This window comes from Oncorhynchus nerka, linkage group LG26 (assembly GCF_034236695.1).
Source record: "Oncorhynchus nerka isolate Pitt River linkage group LG26, Oner_Uvic_2.0, whole genome shotgun sequence".
Taxonomy (NCBI): domain Eukaryota; kingdom Metazoa; phylum Chordata; class Actinopteri; order Salmoniformes; family Salmonidae; genus Oncorhynchus; species Oncorhynchus nerka.
The window spans coordinates 34,406,570-34,427,098 of NC_088421.1; the positions used below are offsets into that span (position 1 = coordinate 34,406,570).

At 47.0% G+C, this 20,529-nt stretch overlaps 1 protein-coding gene across 7 annotated transcripts in view; it reads left to right on the forward strand.

Moving 5' to 3' along the window:
• Positions 1-20,529, forward strand: part of tnrc6c1 (trinucleotide repeat containing adaptor 6C1) — a 105,073-nt gene that overhangs the window by 22,988 nt on the left and 61,556 nt on the right. For all 7 annotated transcript variants that reach the window (XM_065010512.1, XM_065010514.1, XM_065010515.1 and 4 more), the window contains exons 3-4: positions 230-251; positions 14,921-15,229. In XM_065010512.1, coding sequence (XP_064866584.1) covers positions 230-251; positions 14,921-15,229 — 331 coding nt within the window. The remainder of the gene's footprint in view (positions 1-229; positions 252-14,920; positions 15,230-20,529) is intronic.

The window sequence follows — 20,529 nt, forward strand, 5'->3', positions numbered from 1 at the left end:
TATTGATTGTCTGTTGCTTTAAATATTGACATAAAACACATACTTCAGTTAGGACTCCTTTATTATGTGTATTTGACAGGGACAATAGGCCTACACATCAACATTTCAATAAATGTGGCAGTTTTATCCAGCCAGCTCATTTTCATCTGTAGTCCCTTGTACTTGTGTTTTTTACGTGAACTCTTTTAAAAAAATCTGTTGCTAAAATGTTCTTCCTCTTTCTTTCCAGGTCACTGAACAGAAAACCAAAGGTGTGTTGTTCTCATCTTTTCCAACATTCTGCAACCACTCCTACCTCCTATTACCTTAGACTGACTGACTGATTGAAAAGAGAGGGGGATGGAGGGAGAATGACAGTCGGAGCAACAGAGAAAGTGAGAGTATGCACAGTGTGCACTTAGCTGGCAGGGTTTTGAAGTGAATTGAACCCAGAGCACTGTAGATAGAACACATCCTCTCACTTCCCTCTGTGCCAAAGCTCTTAATGAGCGAGAGAGAAGGACTGGCGAGAGGGAGAGGACCTGTTATGTGGTGTGACTGGCCAGATGGGGCCGGGAGGGGCTTATGTTTTGAGAGAAAGTCTCTAGGAAAGCTCATTAGGGCGTCCGTTAATGGTCCTGTAACGGCCTTCTAGCACTTAACAGGAGGTTGGGGAAGTGGGGAGTTTAAAGGTCAAGATGAGGAAGGGACATCTTAGTGTAATAACCCTACAGGGTATAGTAGGCTGAAGGACTGCATCTACTGGAGCCTGTCTGTGCTGCTGAGCTGCAATAATGAGCAGTAATCTGGGTTAGTTAGCTTTGTTAGCCTGTTTCCATCCAGTTAGCTTTGTTAGCCTGTTTCCATCCAGTTAGCTTTGTTAGCCTGTTTCCATCCAGTTAGCAGTAATCTGGGTTAGTTTTCTTGGTTAGCATGTTTCCAAGTCCCATGAAAGCTGGCTGTGACACCATTAGAATGTGGTGTTGACTGTTGAGGAGAGCAGGGTCAGTGTGAAAGTGCAGGATAGGGGTAACAACAGGCAGGGAGTGGCCACCAGCGTAATACTGCACTTTTCTACTGTGGTTGGAATGGGGAGGCCCAACCTGGGTCTGGTGGAGGGAGGAGGAGAATATGTATGGGGGTGGATGGAGGAATAGAGAGAGAGTGGGGTGAAAAAGGCAGAAGGAAATTCACCTGGCTTGTCACAAACATATTCCTGAGAAGGAAATGACAAAAGTGAAAGAAAGTGTCTGAAGGAAAGAGACTGCAGGAACAAAGTACATGAATGGAACTGAGAGAGTATTGTGTGAAAGTGAGCGAGAACACACTCGTTTCCTGTCTACAGTTTACACATACAGTAAGCAGATCAACATAAAGCATCGAGATCATAAAGCATCGAGATCAACATAAAAGGCACATGTGTACCCACATGGCTAAGGCATACAGGACATTCATATAAATAAGTTCCCTCTGCCTCACTGACCTCCACTGGGACTGTGTATGTAGTATAGGCACTCATACAAACACAATTATATCAATGCATAGGTCAACAGACTTTTATGAATACATTAGTACAATCACATGTGCATCTGTATAAACCAGGAATATTCAACTCCTACCCTACGAGGTCTGTCGCCAGCTGGTTTCCTGTTCTACCTGATCATTAATTGCACACACCTGGTGTCCCGGAACTAAATCAGTCCCTGATTTAGAGGGAAACAATGAAAAAACACAGTGGAACTGGCTTTGAAGTCCAGAGGTTAGTTTGAAGGGGTCTAGATTGTCACATAAAAAAGTTGACAAGTACACACAGACACACGTGTCCTTATGTTTACAATTGGCTCATTCACCCTCTCCCCTGTAACTATTCCCCAGGTCGTTGCTGTAAATGAGAACGTGTTCTCAGTCAACGTACCTGGTAAAATAACGGATAAATGTATGGTTTCCATCAGCCAGTCCCTAGTGTGAAAGCAGCACGTATTGCCTTTGGTGATAGTCTCCTACCTCTACAGTGTCTTCCTGGCTGTGGCTTAGTTACAGCTCATCAGCCTCTCTCTATGCAGTTCTGGTTCATAGCCATTTCTCTGTCTCTATAGAGCGAGAGGTATTCTACCACTACCATCTAGTGTTACAACACAACCATGCCTTAGTTTCTACCACCACTACCATCTAGTGTTACAACACAGCCATCTAGTGTTACAACACAACCATGCCTTAGTTTCTACCACCACTACCATCTAGTGTTACAACACAACCATGCCTTAGTTTCTACCACCACTACCATCTAGTGTTACAACACAACCATGCCTTAGTTTCTACCACCACTACCATCTAGTGCCTTAGTTTTACAACACAGTGCCATGCCTTAGTTTCTACCACCACTACCATCTAGTGTTACAACACAACCATGCCTTAGTTTCTACCACCACTACCATCTAGTGTTACAACACAACCATGCCTTAGTTTCTACCACCACTACCATCTAGTGTTACAACACAACCATGCCTTAGTTTCTACCACCACTACCATCTAGTGTTACAACACAACCATGCCTTAGTTTCTACCACCACTACCATCTACCATGTGTTTTACAACACAGCCATGCCTTAGTTTCTACCACCACTACCATCTAGTGTTACAACACAACCATGCCTTAGTTTTTCTACCACCACTACCATCTAGTGTTACAACACAACCATGCCTTAGTTTCTACCACCACTACCATCTAGTGTTACAACACAACCATGCCTTAGTTTCTACCACCACTACCATCTAGTGTTAAAACACAGCTGTGCCTGAATCTCTCCTGTTTATGGCAGGTAGCATGCCCCCACCCCATCAGACACCAGTCCTCTCTGTCTACTGGACCATCACCCATGTGGAGGCATTTTGTCCCTGGTGCTGCATGATGAGGGGATAGTGTAACATAGGGATACATACCCGGTAACTCTGTTAGCATGGATAGGTCTGTGGTAGACCTTGATGGATGGATGGATTAAGGAGGAGTAGGAGGGAACATACTCACAGCATCCATTCCAGACAGAGCTGCAGCCACCACATTTACATAGCGCCATAAGATCACATGGTTATTCCAAATCTGTGTTACAACACAACCGTTCACACAATGCTGTCATTTCACCAACCATTCATTTGATTCCGTTTCACCATTGACTTAATTCCCACCACCCATGCCTTAGCTTTGACCTAGTGTTAAAACAAGTTTATTGGTCAGCCGTACACAGATTAGTTTCTGTCTAGTGTTACAATCAGCAGAGCCATAAATGGCAGTGTATTCCAGAGGGAATTCATTTATTCCACATGCTGCCGTCGCTGTCATGTTGTCTCTTCAGCGGCTAAACGCTATGAGAATGAATACAGTGAAGATGGATATTAGCCAATCACTGAACAGAGGCAAGGGGGCATTCATTCAGTTGTTTATGCTGTATTGTCGAGGAGGCTTATTTCCCGGATCTTGTCATTTTGTTTTTGGGGAAACTGTGACCAGTCCCGGGATCCCAGTTATCCATGTTAATACCTACTCCTGGGTTGTCCAAGCCAAAGCCGACATTTCCAGCGACCACTCCATAACCCACACTACCTTCAGGAAGACCTGTGCCCACTTTAAATAAAACCTCATAGCTGAAATGTCTGACGTTGAGGCGAAGAGGCAGGCTAGAGTAGGGTTTATTAAGGCTTGCAGTCCCCCTGGCTGCTGTATTTTGGGATTGCATTTGTGGTGGGCTTATTTCCCGGGTCTTGATTTTGTTTTTGGGGAAACATGGGGTGGACAGGACCACTCCATAACCCACACTACCTTCAGGAAGACCTGGTTGTACGTTGGGCAGGCTGGTGAAGTGCGCTGGCTGCTGAGGGAGTTGTGGTGGGATGATGTATGGGGTGGAAACTGGTAGGAAACTGAACTCACTCCTCCAGTCAGGTAGAGTAGAGGAGTTGGACTTAATGGGTTACTGGAATAGGGGATGCAGTGGGCCAGTTGGATCTCTCATTAGGTCAGTTGTATAACATTGACACTTTGTCACACACACTCCTACGTGTGTGACTGAGAGTTCCACCTCTGAACAGGTCTCTCTCTCTCTCCCAGCCACCAGCTGCAGCTACTCCCCAGCACATTCCACCAATGTTTTATGATGGGGAAATGGTGTGTGTGAAAGAAAAGTCTCCTGTCCTGCTAACCTGAACCAGCTCCAGTCCCTGTGCCTTCATCCTGTCTGTCTGGCCTCCATCTTGGGTGCACACAAACACTCAAAGCCTTAAAGCTGCAATATGTAACGTTTTGGGCGACCTGACCAAATCTACATAGACGTGTGTTATAGATCAGTCATTCTCATTTAAATCAAGTCTAAGAAGCGGTATACTGTATCTGTTCTATGTGTTCTATTTCTATGGTTCCCGTTCTTAAGTGTCGTTTTTGCATATTTTACTTTCGGTTTTGTACACCAGCTGTAAATACAATATTTTGGGTTATGGAAAATATATTTCATAGCGGTTGAAATGGTACAATGATTCTCTACATTATACTTGCTTGTTTTGTCACAAACTGAAATTAGGCAAACTATTAGAATTTTAGAAACCAGGAAATGGTGGGGTGATATCTGCATTGTGCATCTTTAAAATGTTTTAAATTGTTGAATAAAAGTATAGTGCCATTTCAATATACAGTAGTCAGACCAAGGTGTTTTGAGTCCTCCTGCCTTTTAGAACTCTATGAGTTATCAGGAGCCCTCAGAGAGCTGTTCCTCTAAACTACAGACCTCCTGCCTTTTAGAACTCTATGAGTTATCAGGAGCCCTCAGAGAGCTGTTCCTCTAAACTACAGTCCTCCTGCCTTTTAGAACTCTATATGAGTTATCAGGAGCCCTCGGAGAGCTGTTCCTCTAAACTACAGTCCTCCTGCCTTTTAGAACTCTATATGAGTTATCAGGAGCCCTGGGAAAGAAGCTGTTCCTTTAAACTACAGACCTCCTGCCTTTTAGAACTCTGAGGGATCAGGAGACCTGGGAGAGGGCTGTTCCTCTAAACTACAGTCCTCCTGCCTTTTAGAACTCTATATGAGTTATCAGGAGCCCTCGGAGAGCTGTTCCTCTAAACTACAGTCCTCCTGCCTCTCAGACCTCTGAGGGATCAGGAGACCTGGGAGAGAACTCTGTTCCTTTAAACTACAGTCCTCCTGCCTCTGAGGGATCAGGAGACCTGGGAGAGACCTGTTCCTCTAAACTACAGTCCTCCTGCCTCTCAGACCTCTGAGGGATCAGGAGACCTGGGAGAGACCTGTTCCTCTAAACTACAGTCCTCCTGCCTCTCAGACCTCTGAGGGATCAGGAGACCTGGGAGAGACCTGTTCCTCTAAACTACAGTCCTCCTGCCTCTCAGACCTCTGAGGGATCAGGAGACCTGGGAGAGAGCTGTTCCTTGAAATTACAGCCCCATATTTAATCAGGATAAATTAAGCCCTATCATCTCCACCTCCCCTCTGAGGCCATCTGCTCAGTATGGCAGCTCAGCTCAAAATGATGAGGAGAGGAGGGGGAGACCTTCAGAGACCCCAAGGGAGACACACACTCCACACACAAACATGGACGGATACATGTATGTAAATGTTCACACACTCTCGTTCTTATATGATTGTTACATTAACCTCCATCTCTCTTATCTTATTTTCAGATCAGTATCTTTATACAGTATTCTTCTGTGATTAATCGACTAGCTCATCTGGTTCTGATTAGGCCTGGTATCTATATGACTGACGTTACTTGTAAACAACAGATGTTTTTTTTGTTGCCAACATTGACTGTCATTCATTGGTCTGCATTGTGAAGCTATTCAATAATGTATTCAGCTCTATTGCACGCTGCCCTCTTGGTAAGGCCATGACACATCCCATCCTTTTCTTGGCTGCATTCTATTATTACATCCATAGCTTCCCTGAACCCAATATGCCACAGTATTAAAGTCAACACTTGCTTTCCAAGACCCGCCACTGCTGTGAAATGGAGTTGAACACTTTCTCTCCTGAACGCAGCCCATTATAACAGAGAAGACCTAGCAATTAATCTCTCCGATCTACCCATGTGTTTCCCCGCTAAACATTGGGCAATAGTAGCCTGTTTAGAGCAGTGTGAGCTGTTGTCGAGGCCTCGGGTATGAAAGCTCTTCATTCAGTTCCTCTCTCTGGCCGATTTTAAAGACGTAAGCTATGGAAAAGCCTATAATTGTGTGTGTGTGTGTGTGTGTGTGTGTGTGTGGCCCGATTTGATGAGTGTAGAGCAGTCTGCATGGTGCGAACACACACAGACACAGACAGACAGATTAAGGGTACCTCAAACTTCAGACATTTGGCCTCCTTTTTTTACTTGTGTGGCTACGAGCCAAATAACTTTGCACTTCTGTCATCTGATGAAAATGATGCTACTTTCTGCTGAATGTGTTGCACTAATGTATTTTCTGTGAAGGAAAACTATAGTTGCACCCCGATCACTATTGAAGCAAAAAACGTTCAAAATAAAACGCAGGTGAAATGGTTTGAAACACGGAATGTTTATTTTATTTATATTTTTTTGATTGTGTTTTGAAAATGCAGATTTTTGAACTCTAACGTGACCCCTGGTGGGTGTGTGTGAGATCGTCAGAAAATGAAGGGCTCTTTTAAAGTGTAAAATGGGATCCCATTCCCTTCCTTTGCGTGAGGCTGTAGGGTCTCAGGGCCGTAGTTTGATGTGCATCTTTGATGAACTGGGAATCCACACAACTCTCCAGCTGACGACTGTATCTTACCAAACAGGCTCATCGCACAGCTTAGAACTGTGTATCTTACCAAACAGGCTCATCGCACAGCTTAGAACTGTGTATCTTACCAAACAGGCTCATCGCACAGCTTAGAACTGTGTATCTTACCAAACAGGCTCATCGCACAGCTTAGAACTGTGTATCTTACCAAACAGGCTCATCGCACAGCTTAGAAATGTGTATCTTACCAAACAGGCTCATCGCACAGCTTAGAACTGTGTATCTTACCAAACAGGCTCATCGCACAGCTTAGAACTGTGTAATCTCTTTTCTCGCTTTCCATCTCCTACTTTTTTCCACCTCTTTCACTGTATTCATCACACCTCATAGACTCTGTTTATAGAGGAAGAATAGTGGTGCAGAGGAAGAATAGGGGTGCAGAGGAAGAATAGGGGTGCAGAGGAAGAATAGGGGTGCAGAGGAAGAATAGGGGTGCAGAGGAAGAATAGGGGTGCAGAGAAGAATAGGGGTGCAGAGAAAGAATAGGGGTGCAGAGGAAGAATAGTGCTCTAATTGTAAGTGGATTAGAGGGAGGGCTGGATTCAGAGAGAGACACAGATCAACAGACACGGGGGTGGTGGGACTGTGACACACACTATTCTCTGCACCATGTTATGATTGGTGTAGCCAGAGAACAGACCGCTAGCCCCGCCTCTTTGCTCCCTCCACCCGTCCCCAGTACTTCTAGAAGCATCTACGTCAGAGAGACCGCCATCACTCTAATACTGTTCTATTTAAAGGCGGGACGTAGAATACTCCCAGTTTTAACAGGAAAATCCCCTCTGAATCAGCAGCAGGGAGAATTAGCCAGCGTAATGTATATGCCTTCCATCTGCTTGGCCTAATGTAGCCATCTTTGGCTATAAACAATGATGAATGGATGAACGAGGAGGGAGGGAGGGGTAGGGAGAGAGAAGTCTGATGCGAGGCACACTCTTAGCTTGAGCTTTCCTGCCTGGTTCCTATGCTGCAGGCAGGCTGAGGTAGAGCTGGAGCTGGTCAGGGGGCTGGTGGCAACAGCTGTAGCCCACAATGATGCTCTGCTGCGGGGGCAGAGGGAGAACCAATCAAATGTTAAAAATCAAATCAAACGTTATTAGTCACATGCGTTGAATACAACAGTTGTAAACCTGACAGTGAAATACTCTCTTACGAGCCCCGAAACAACAATGCAGTACAAATATGAATAAGAAATAAAAGTAACAAGTAATTAAAGAGCAGCAGTAAAATAACAATGGCGGGACTATATACAAGGGGGTGCCGGTACAGAGTCAATGTGCAGGGGGGCACCAGTTAGTTGAGGTACTGTGTACATGTAGGTAGAGTTATTACAGTGACTTTGCATAGATGATAACTAAAGAGTAGCAGCAGTGTAAATGAGGGTGAGGGGCAATGCAAATAGTCTGTGAAGCCATTTGATTAGATGTTCAGGGGTCTTATGGCTTGGGGGGTAGAAGCTGTTTAGTAGCCTCTTGGACCTAGACTTGGTCCTCCGATACCGCTTGCTGTGCGGTAGCAGAGAGAGCAGTCTATGACTAGGGTGGCTGGAGTCTTTGACAATTTTTAGGGCCTTCCTCTGACACAGCCTGGATGTCAGGAAGCTTTGCCCCAGTGATGTACTGGGCCGTACGCACTACCCTCTAGTATCTTGCTGTAGGAGGCCGAGCAGTTGCCATACCAGGCAGTGATGCAACCGATCAGAATGCTCTCGATGGTGCAGCTATAGAACCTTTTGAGGATCTGAGGACCCATGCCAAATCTTTTCAGTCTCCTGAGAGGGAATGGGTTTTGTCATGACTCTCTTGATGTGCTTGGACCATGTTAGTTTGTTGGTGATGTGGACACCAAGGAACTTGAAGCTCTCAACCTGCTCCACTACAGCCCCGTCGATGAGAATGGGGGCGTCCTCTTTTTCCTTTAGTCCACAATCATCTCCTATTGTCTTGATCATGTTGAGGGAGAGGTTGTTGTCCTGGCCACACACGGCCAGGTCTCTGACCTCTTCCCTATAGGCTGTCTCATCGTTGTTGGTGATCAGGCCTACCACTGTCATCAGAACTTAATGATGGTGTTGGAGTCGTGCCTGGCCGTGCAGTCATGAGTGAACAGGGAGTACAGGAGTGGACTGAGCACGCACCCCTGAGGGGCCCCTGTGTTGAGGATAAGCGTGGCAGATGTGTTGCTACCTGCTCTCACTACCTGGGGGCGGCCCATTAGGAAGTCCAGGATCCAGTTGCAGAGGGAGGTGTTTAGTCCCAGGGTCCTTAGCTTATTGATGAGCTTTGAGGGCACTATTGTGTTGTACGTACGTACGGTCACTGTGGAGACGACGTCATCGATGCACTTATTGATGAAGCCTGTTATTGAACACGCAACTCCTATAATGAAGTACCTAATAAAACTTAATTTTCAAAGATTTACCCAAATGCAATTACCGGGAAACACAGTTCTCAACAGAGCACCTAATGTGAGCAGTTCCATATGTGACAGAGATGAACATCTCTTTTAGAAACGTAGAAAGAGGGGGAATCTAATAGCAGCTACTATGATGGGTTGCTAATATGACTAGGATAATGCATTTGGCTTCTGGACAATAAAAGAATGTTGATATGAAAACCAATAAAATAATTGCCTCCCCGTTTCTATGGATGGATGTTCGCAAGGCTACTTTGAAGCAAGGGAAGACTGATTTATTTGACGTAAAGTGAAAACGTTCAGGTTTCAACCTCACACTGCAAAGTGGTGGCTGATGTGCTGATAGTCAACGGTAGACAGGCCTATGCTGCTGAATTCACTCCAGTAGCCTACGCAGGCTTTTTGAGGAGCTACTCTTGTGCTGTCTGACAGATGGTAGGCTATTCCGCTCCTCAAACTAGGCTGTGTATGCTGTGCGCCTGTGATAAATTAAAATGCATGAAGACTAACAAATACACACAAACCAATTTTTTTATTCCACAAAATTATGCAAATTTACTCTAGACCGATAAGCAAGACCGGTCAAATGTGTTTTTGGGGGCTAACCGATTAACCGGTAACATCCCTAATGCAAACGTATTGAGAAAGTATTTTTCTAATAATCTATCATTGAGTAAAGGTATTTATTGGTGCTTCGATAAGATATTTGAATTGAAGGTTATTTGTGGATATGAATCTAAATGTACTTTTTTATTTTAAGGTTGTTTCGATTTGGGGTGGGGTGGGGTCGCCAGAAATTCTGGCCAAAAACATGGGGTTACCCCAGTCTCAGGGATGGCTAACTCTGGAAATTCCTTTGTCTCTACACAGTTAGGTAAATCTGCTGTTAGTTTCTTTGCACCTTACTTGTGAAAAAATGTATGTTTGTTTGTTTTCTATGACTGTGTTGTGTATCTCTGCTTTTCATGTTGTATTAATGTGTATATTTTTGTAATTACAGGCCTCTTTATAAGAGACCTTGGTCTCAGTATGACTCCCTGTTGAAATAAAGGTTAAAAACATGTTTTTGTATGACACCGTTCTGTGCTTTTCCCCCTTACTGTGGGCCTCCCGGTTACATAACTGTGTGTGTGAGCTGTTCACCGTTCTGTGCTCTTCCCCCTTACTGTGGGCCTCCCGGTTACATAACTGTGTGTGTGAGCTGTTCACCGTTCTGTGCTCTTCCCCCTTGCTGTGGGCCTCCCGGTTACATAACTGTGTGTGAGCTGTTCACCGTTCTGTGCTCTTCCCCCTTACTGTGGGCCTCCCGGTTACATAACTGTGTGTGTGAGCTGTTCACCATTCTGTGCTCTTCCCCCTTACTTTGGTACTCCCGGTTACATAACTGTGTGTGTGAGCTGTTCACCATTCTGTGCCCTTCCCTCTTACTTTGGTACTCCCGGTTACATAACTGTGTGTGTGAGCTGTTCACCATTCTGTGCTCTTCCCCCTTACTGTGGGCCTCCCGGTTACATAACTGTGTGTGTGAGCTGTTCACCGTTCTGTGCTCTTCCCCCTTACTGTGGGCCTCCCGGTTACATAACTGTGTGTGTGAGCTGTTCACCGTTCTGTGCTCTTCCCCCTTGCTGTGGGCCTCCCGGTTACATAACTGTGTGTGAGCTGTTCACTGTTCTGTGCTCTTCCCCCTTACTGTGGGCCTCCCGGTTACATAACTGTGTGTGTGAGCCGTTCACCGTTCTGCTCTTCCCCTTACTGTGGGCCTCCCGGTTACATAACTGTGTGTGTGAGCTGTTCACCGTTCTGTGCTCTTCCCCTTACTGTGGGCCTCCCGGTTACATAACTGTGTGTGAGCTGTTCACCGTTCTGCTCTTCCCTCTTGGGCCCCCCTTACTGCTGGGCCTCCCTGTGGGCCTCCCGGTTACATAACTGTGTGTGTGAGCCGTTCACCGTTCTGTGCTCTTCCCCCTTGCTGTGGGCCTCCCGGTTACATAACTGTATGTGTGAGCTGTTCACCGTTCTGTGCTCTTCCCCCTTCCCCCTTACTGTGGGCCTCCCGGTTACATAACTGTGTGTGTGAGCTGTTCATCGTTCTGTGCTCTTCCCCCTTACTGTGGGCCTCCCGGTTACATAACTGTGTGTGAGCTGTTCACCGTTCTGTGCTCTTCCCCCTTACTGTGGGCCTCCCGGTTACATAACTGTGTGTGAGCTGTTCACCGTTCTGTGCTCTTCCCCCTTACTGTGGGCCTCCCGGTTACATAACTGTGTGTGTGAGCTGTTCACCGTTCTGTGCTCTTCCCCCTTACTGTGGGCCTCCCGGTTACATAACTGTGTGTGTGAGCTGTTCACCGTTCTGTGCTCTTCCCCCTTACTGTGGGCCTCCCGGTTACATAACTGTGTGTGTGAGCCGTTCACCGTTCTGTGCTCTTCCCCCTTACTGTGGGCCTCCCGGTTACATAACTGTGTGTGTGAGCTGTTCACCGTTCTGTCCTCTTCCCCCTTGCTGTGGGCCTCCCGGTTACATAACTGTGTGTGTGAGCCGTTCACCGTTCTGTGCTCTTCCCCCTTGCTGTGGGCCTCCCGGTTACATAACTGTGTGTGAGCTGTTCACCGTTCTGTGCTCTTCCCCCTTGCTGTGGGCCTCCCGGTTACATAACTGTGTGTGAGCTGTTCACCGTTCTGTGCTCTTCCCCCTTACTGTGGGCCTCCCGGTTACATAACTGTGTGTGAGCTGTTCACCGTTCTGTGCTCTTCCCCCTTACTGTGGGCCTCCCGGTTACATAACTGTGTGTGAGCTGTTCACCGTTCTGTGCTCTTCTGTGCCCCTTACTGTGGGCCTCCCGGTTACATAACTGTGTGTGTGAGCTGTTCACCGTTCTGTGCTCTTCCCCTTACTGTGGGGGCATAACTGAGCTGTTCCGTTCTGTTACATAACTGTGTGTGTGAGCTGTTCACCGTTCTGTGCTCTTCCCCTTACTGTGGGCCTCCCGGTTACATAACTGTGTGTGAGCTGTTGTTCTGTGCTCTTCCCCTTACTGTGGGCCTCCCGGTTACATAACTGTGTGTGAGCTGTTCACCGTTCTGTGCTCTTCCCCTTACTGTGGGCCTCCCGGTTACATAACTGTGTGTGAGCTGTTCACCGTTCTGTGCTCTTCCCCCTTACTGTGGGCCTCCCGGTTACATAACTGTGTGTGAGCTGTTCACCGTTCTGTGCTCTTCCCCCTTACTGTGGGCCTCCCGGTTACATAACTGTGTGTGTGAGCTGTTCACCGTTCTGTGCTCTTCCCCCTTACTGTGGGCCTCCCGGTTACATAACTGTGTGTGTGAGCTGTTCACCGTTCTGTGCTCTTCCCCCTTACTGTGGGCCTCCCGGTTACATAACTGTGTGTGTGAGCTGTTCACCGTTCTGTGCTCTTCCCCCTTACTGTGGGCCTCCCGGTTACATAACTGTGTGTGTGATCACCGTTCTGTGTAACTGAGTGGGCCTCCCCCGGTTACATAACTGTGTGTGTGAGCTGTTCACCGTTCTGTGCTCTTCCCCTTGCTGTGGGCCTCCCGGTTACATAACTGTGTGTGAGCTGTTCACCGTTCTGTGCTCTTCCCCCTTGCTGTGGGCCTCCCGGTTACATAACTGTGTGTGAGCCGTTCACCGTTCTGTGCTCTTCCCCCTTGCTGTGGGCCTCCCGGTTACATAACTGTGTGTGAGCTGTTCACCGTTCTGTGCTCTTCCCCCTTACTGTGGGCCTCCCGGTTACATAACTGTGTGTGTGAGCTGTTCACCGTTCTGTGCTCTTCCCCACTGTGGGCCTCCCGGTTACATAACTGTGAGCTGTTCACCGTTCTGTGCTCTTCCCCCTTGCTGTGGGCCTCCCGGTTACATAACTGTGTGTGTGAGCTGTTCACCGTTCTGTGCTCTTCCCCCTTGCTGTGGGCCTCCCGGTTACATAACTGTGTGTGTGAGCTGTTCACCGTTCACTGCACAAACATTGGGCTGTGGTCAATGGAGCAGCACCGTTCCCATAAAGCGTCGTACGCAGAACCCACACATCATTTTCTGTGGGTTACTTAATCAATAAGGCCTGGGGGTGGTATATGGGCAATATACTACGGCCAAGGGCTGTTCTTGGGCACAACGCAATACCACAACCCCCCGAGGTGCCTTATTGCTATTATAAACTGGTTACCAATGTAATTAGAGCAGTAAAAAAAAAAATGTCATACCCGTGGTATATGGTCTGATATACCACAGCTGTCCGCCAGTCAGCATTCAGGGCTCAAACCTCCCAGTTTATAATGAGCTTTTTACTTTGTGAGAATATTTAGCCACAGGATTGTTTCCTGTCTCACACATTGATTCTCTCGTACTGTAAAACACATCACAATCTCTCGCTGGTTTGTTTGGCTTCTGGTCTGTGTTGCTGGATCCTGGTGATGTTTTTACTAGTGTTGCCATGCCAGATCTTTCTCTCTTGCTCCCTCTGGCTGTGTGATTTAACAGGCATGTCTTTGTTTAGACTTGCATCCCACTACTGTCAATGTGTGTCTGTGAGCATTCCTCTATTCCCAAGTTATTTCAATCACTATTTTGGTGAATTCTTTTTTGGGGAAGCATAACAAAACAGTGGAACATAAAACAATGAATCAATAATCTGTTTGTAAGGAATTTGTCAGAGCGCGGTATAGTCAGCTTTAACCCTTTGTCTTTTACTCTCACCATGTTTTCTACTCAGTACACTTACACATACATTAACATATTGGTAATTGAGCAGATGCTCTTATCCAGAGCGACTTTTTTACTTGGTATAATAGGTTAGCGCTCTGCCCCATGCTTGTGTCCATTTCAGGAGGACCTTTCTAGTGCCCGAAAATAAAACGCTAATTTACTAGCATGGTAAAAATTATCATCCATTTAATGAATTAAATGGAAGAGCGGCAGTAGCTCTTTGCTGACTATCACATGTATTATGTAAGCACCAGTACAGAGATTATGACCATAATGCACCTGATGCCCGTCGTTCCAAATCTGATCCTCTTGCTACTTGGCCTCTCCTCATACGGATTGAGCCCTGACCTTTTTGAGCACTTCCCCTCTGTTGCTAATACTTAAGGTGCTAGCCTACAAAACTGCTAATATTGAGCCTGGAAATTAACGAGTACAGTACTTAGCATGCTAGGCTGCTAAGAAGCTAAAACAGTTGAGGCAATACATGAAAATAGTACTTAGCTAGCATGCTTAATGGTGCTTGTGAGCTAGAGCTGAGGAAATTAATGAGTTGAGTAATTAGCTAGCATACCATGCTAAACAGTGCTAGCTGGCTTATGTTAATGCTAGACTGAGGAAGTGGGTGAGTGGAGTTTGTCATAGGGGCTGGAAGCGGAGACATAATAGACGGTCATGGTGGAATGTAAATGTGAGAACGAGAAGTCACGGCTAGGTCAGTAGGATGGGTGGGGGGGTTACAGAGGGAAGAGTAGCTCTAAAACTGCCCTCTTTTTCCAGGGTTAGGATGGGATTTTCCTTATAAACACTGATCTAAGATCAGTTAGTGGGCTTCGCGTTAATCCTAATAATGCTTAAGATGGAGGGGTGGTGAGCTGATGATGCCTCGGTATCATCAATAGACTGCCAAGCATATGGATGTGTGAACGTGTGTGTGTTGAATAAATCAAAATCCGCTTCTGCCTGGTGCCTTAACTTCCTGCCTCCTCTCTCCTCCCTCCACAGTGCCAGACTCAGCCAAGCCCGGCCCCACCCCTCCTCCCCCCGCCAACCCCAGTGCCACCCCGTCTGTGCCCCCCACCAGCAGCAGTGGCAGTAATGGCAAGCGCGCCCCCTCCAGTGCCCAGCAGCAGTCCCAGCCCTCGCCCGCCCAACAGCGTTACCCGCCAAGAGAGATCCCTCCGCGCTTCCGCCAGCAGGAGCACAAGCAGCTGCTGAAGAGGGGTCAGCCGCTGCCCCCTGGGACCCTTCCAACTGTACCAGGACGCCCCGAACCTGACTCGAGTCAGAAATCCTCTGGTGCATCGCACACAGGTTAGCACTTTACTTTGAGCTTTTTCCTTTGTGACCTTTTGACCTCTGGGAATGTTCCACAACCCTGAACTTTTTTTATTTTATTTTTTTATTTCACCTTTATTTAACCAGGTAGGCTAGTTGAGAACAAGTTCTCATTTGCAACTGCGACCTGGCCAAGATAAAGCATAGCAGTGTGAACAGACAACACAGAGTTACACATGGAGTAAACAATTAACAAGTCAATAACACAGTAGAAAAAAAAGGGGAGTCTATATACAATGTGTGCAAAAGGCATGAGGAGGTAGGCGAATAATTACAATATTGCAGATTAACACGAGTGATAAATGATCAGATGATCATGTACAGGTAGAGATATTGGTGTGCAAAAGAGCAGAAAAGTAAATAAATAAAAACTGTAGGGATGAGGTAGGTGAAAATGGGTGGGCTGTTTACCAATAGATTATGTACAGCTGCAGCGATCGGTTAGCTGCTCAGATAGCAGATGTTTGAAGTTGGTGAGGGAGATAAAAGTCTCCAACTTAAGCGATTTTTGCAATTCGTTCCAGTCACAGGCAGCAGAGTACTGGAACGAAAGGCGGCCGAATGAGGTGTTGGCTTTAGGGATGATCAGTGAGATACACCTGCTGGAGCGCGTGCTACGGATGGGTGTTGCCATCGTGACCAGTGAACTGAGATAAGGCGGAGCTTTACCTAGCATGGCCTTGTAGATGACCTGGAGCCAGTGGGTCTGGCGACGAATATGTAGCGAGGGCCAGCCAACTAGAGCATACAAGTCGCAGTGGTGGGTAGTATAAGGTGCTTTAGTGACAAAACGGATGGCACTGTGATAAACTGCATCCAGTTTGCTGAGTAGAGTGTTGGAAGCAATTTTGTAGATGACATCGCCGAAGTCGAGGATCGGTAGGATAGTCAGTTTTACTAGGGTAAGCTTGGCAGCGTGAGTGAAGGAGGCTTTGTTGCGGAATAGAAAGCCGACTCTTGATTTGATTTTCGATTGGAGATGTTTGATATGGGTCTGGAAGGAGAGTTTGCAGTCTAGCCAGACACCTAGGTACTTATAGGTGTCCACATATTCAAGGTCGGAACCATCCAGTGTGGTGATGCTAGTCGGGCATGCGGGTGCAGGCAGCGATCGGTTGAAAAGCATGCATTTGGTTTTACTAGCGTTTAAGAGCAGTTGGAGGCCACGGAAGGAGTGTTGTATGGCATTGAAGCTCGTTTGGAGGTTAGATAGCACAGTGTCCAATGACGGGCCGAAAGTATATAGAATGGTGTCGTCTGCGTAGAGGTGGATCAGGGAATCGCCCGCAGCAAGAGCAACATCATTGATATACACAGAGAAAAGAGTCGGCCCGAGAATTGAACCCTGTGGCACCCCCATAGAGACTGCCAGAGGACCGGACAGCATGCCCTCCGATTTGACACACTGAACTCTGTCTGCACCTCTACGCAGACGACACCATTCTATATACTTTCGGCCCGTCATTGGACACTGTGCTATCTAACCTCCAAACGAGCTTCAATGCCATACAGCACTCCTTCCGTGGCCTCCAACTGCTCTTAAACGCGAGTAAAACCAAATGCATGCTTTTCAACCGATCGCTGCCTGCACCCGCATGCCCGACTAGCATCACCACCCTGGATGGTTCCGACCTTGAATATGTGGACATCTATAAGTACCTAGGTGTCTGGCTAGACTGCAAACTCTCCTTCCAGACTCACATCAAACATCTCCAATCGAAAATCAAATCAAGAGTCGGCTTTCTATTCCGCAACAAAGCCTCCTTCACTCACGCTGCCAAGCTTACCCTAGTAAAACTGACTATCCTACCGATCCTCGACTTCGGCGATGTCATCTAGAAAATGGCTTCCAACACTCTACTCAGCAAACTGGATGCAGTCTATCACAGTGCCATCCGTTTTGTCACCAAAGCACCTTATACCACCCACCACTGCGACTTGTATGCTCTAGTCGGCTGGCCCTCGCTACATATTCGTCGCCAGACCCACTGGCTCCAGGTCATCTACAAGTCCATGCTAGGTAAAGCTCCGCCTTATCTCAGTTCACTGGTCACGATGGCAACACCCATCCGTAGCACGCGCTCCAGCAGGTATCTCACTGATCATCCCTAAAGCCAACACCTCATTTGGCCGCCTTTCGTTCCAGTACTCTGCTGCCTGTGACTGGAACGAACTGCAAAAATCGCTGAAGTTGGAGACTTTTATCTCCCTCACCAACTTCAAACATCAGCTATCCGAGCAGCTAACCGATCGCTGCAGCTGTACATAGTCTATTGGTAAATAGCCCACCCATTTTCACCTACCTCATTCCCATACTGTTTTTATACTGTTTTTTATTTATTTACTTTTCTGCTCTTTTGCACACCAATATCTCTACCTGTACATGACCATCTGATCATTTATCACTCCAGTGTTAATCTGCAAAATTGTATTATTCGCCTACCTCCTCATGCCTTTTGCACACATTTTATATAGACTGCCCATTTTTTTCTACTGTGTTATTGACTTGTTAATTGTTTACTCCATGTGTAACTCTGTGTTGTCTGTTCACACTGCTATGCTTTATCTTGGCCAGGTCGCAGTTGCAAATGAGAACTTGTTCTCAACTAGCCTACCTGGTTAAATAAAGGTGAAATAAAATTTAAATTTTTTTTAAAAATTGGTGAACCAGGCAAGGCAGTCATCCGAAAAACCGAGGCTACTGAGTCTGCCGATAAGAATATGGTGATTGACAGAGTCGAAAGCCTTGGCAAGGTCGATGAAGACGGCTGCACAGTACTGTCTTTTATCGATGGCGGTTATGATGTCGTTTAGTACCTTGAGTGTGGCTGAGGTGCACCCGTGACCGGCTCGGAAACCAGATTTCACAGCGGAGAAGGTACGGTCAGTGACCTGTTTGTTGACTTGGCTTTCGAAGACCTTAGATAGGCAGGGCAGAATGGATATAGGTCTGTAACAGTTTGGGTCCAGGGTGTCTCCCCCTTTGAAGAGGGGGATGACTGCGGAAGCTTTCCAATCTTTGGGGATCTCAGACGATATGAAAGAGAGGTTGAACAGGCTGGTAATAGGGGTTGCGACAATGGCGGCGGATAGTTTCAGAAATAGAGGGTCCAGATTGTCAAGCCCAGCTGATTTATACGGGTCCAGGTTTTGCAGCTCTTTCAGAACATCTGCTATCTGGATTTGGGTAAAGGAGAACCTGGAGAGGCTTGGGCGAGGAGCTGCGGGGGTAGCCAGGCGAGGAGCTGTTGGCCGAGGTAGGAGTAGCCAGGCGGAAGGCATGGCCAGCCGTTGAGAAATGCTTGTTGAAGTTTTCGATAATCATGGATTTGTCGGTGGTGACCGTGTTCCCTAGCCTCAGTGCAGTGGGCAGCTGGGAGGAGGTGTTCTTATTCTCCATGGACTTCAGTGTCCCAGAACTTTTTGGAGTTGGAGCTACAGAATGCAAACTTCTGCCTGAAGAAGCTGGCCTTAGCTTTCCTGACTGACTGCGTGTATTGGTTCCTGACTTCCCTGAACAGTTGCATATCGCGGGGACTGTTCGATGCTATTGCAGTCCGCCACAGGATGTTTTTGTGCTGGTCGAGGGCAGTCAGGTCTGGAGTGAACCAAGGGCTGTATCTGTTCTTAGTTCTGCATTTTTTGAACGGAGCATGCTTATCTAAAATGGTGAGGAAGTTACTTTTAAAGAATGACCAGGCATCCTCAACTGACGGGATGAGGTCAATGTCCTTCCAGGATACCCGGGCCAGGTCGATTAGAAAGGCCTGCTCACAGAAGTGTTTTAGGGAGCGTTTGACAGTGATGAGGGGTGGTCGTTTGACTGCGGCACCGTAGCGGATACAGGCAATGAGGCAGTGGTCGCTGAGATCCTGGTTGAAGACAGCGGAGGTGTATTTGGAGGGCCAGTTGGTCAGGATGACGTCTATGAGGGTGCCCTTGCTTACAGAGTTAGGGTTGTACCTGGTGGGTTCCTTGATGATTTGTGTGAGATTGAGGGCATCTAGCTTAGATTGTAGGACTGCCGGGTGTTAAGCATATCCCAGTTTAGGTCACCTAACAGAACAAACTCTGAAGCTAGATGGGGGGCAATCAGTTCACAAATGGTGTCCAGGGCACAGCTGGGAGCTGAGGGGGGTCGGTAGCAGGCGGCAACAGTGAGAGACTTATTTCTGGAGAGAGTAATTTTCAGAATTAGTAGTTCGAACTGTTTGGGTATGGACCTGGAAAGTATGACATTACTTGCAGGCTATCTCTGCAGTAGACTGCAACTCCTCCCCCTTTGGCAGTTCTATCTTGACGGAAGATGTTATAGTTGGGTATGGAAATCTCTGAATTTTTGGTGGCCTTCCTGAGCCAGGATTCAGACACGGCAAGGACATCAGGGTTAGCAGAGTGTGCTAAAGCAGTGAGTAAAACAAACTTAGGGAGGAGGCTTCTGATGTTGACATGCGTGAAACCAAGGCTTTTTCGATCACAGAAGTCAACAAATGAGGGTGCCTGGGGACATGCAGGGCCTGGGTTTACCTCCACATCACCCGCGGAACAGAGAAGGAGTAGTATGAGGGTGCGGCTAAAGGCTATCAAAACTGGTCGCCTAGAGCGTTGGGGACAGAGAATAAGAGGAGCAGGTTTCTGGGCATGGTAGAATATATTCAGGGCATAATGCGCAGACAGGGGTGCGGGTATGGCGGAGGTAAGCCCAGGCACTGGGTGATGATGAGAGCGGTTTTATCTCTGGACATGCTGGTTGTAATGGGTGAGGTCACCGCATATGTGGGAGGTGGGACAAAGGAGGTATCAGGGGTATGAGGAGTGGGACTAGGGGCTCCATTGTGAACTAAAACAATGATAACTAACCTGAGCAACAGTATACAAGGCATATTGACATTTGAGAGAGACATACAGCGAGGCATACAGTAATCACAGGTGTTGAATTCGGAAAGCTAGCTAAAACAGTGGGTGAGACAACAGCTAATCAGCTAGCATAACAACAGCAGGTAAAATGGCATTGACTAGGCAACGGGGCCGACAGATAAAACAAACAAGCAGAATGGAGTACCGTGATTAATGGACAGTCCAGCGTGCATCAGCTATGTAGCCAAGTGATCAGAGTCCAGGGGCAGCGGTGGATGGGGCAGGGGGGCTGGACTGGCGAGTGTTATCCAGGTTAAGAAACTAACAATGACTAAATAGCTTGTAGCTAGTTAGCTGGTTAGCTTCTGGAGGTTCTTGAGTGTGTTCTAAAAATTAAAAATAATAGCGATTCCGTATCA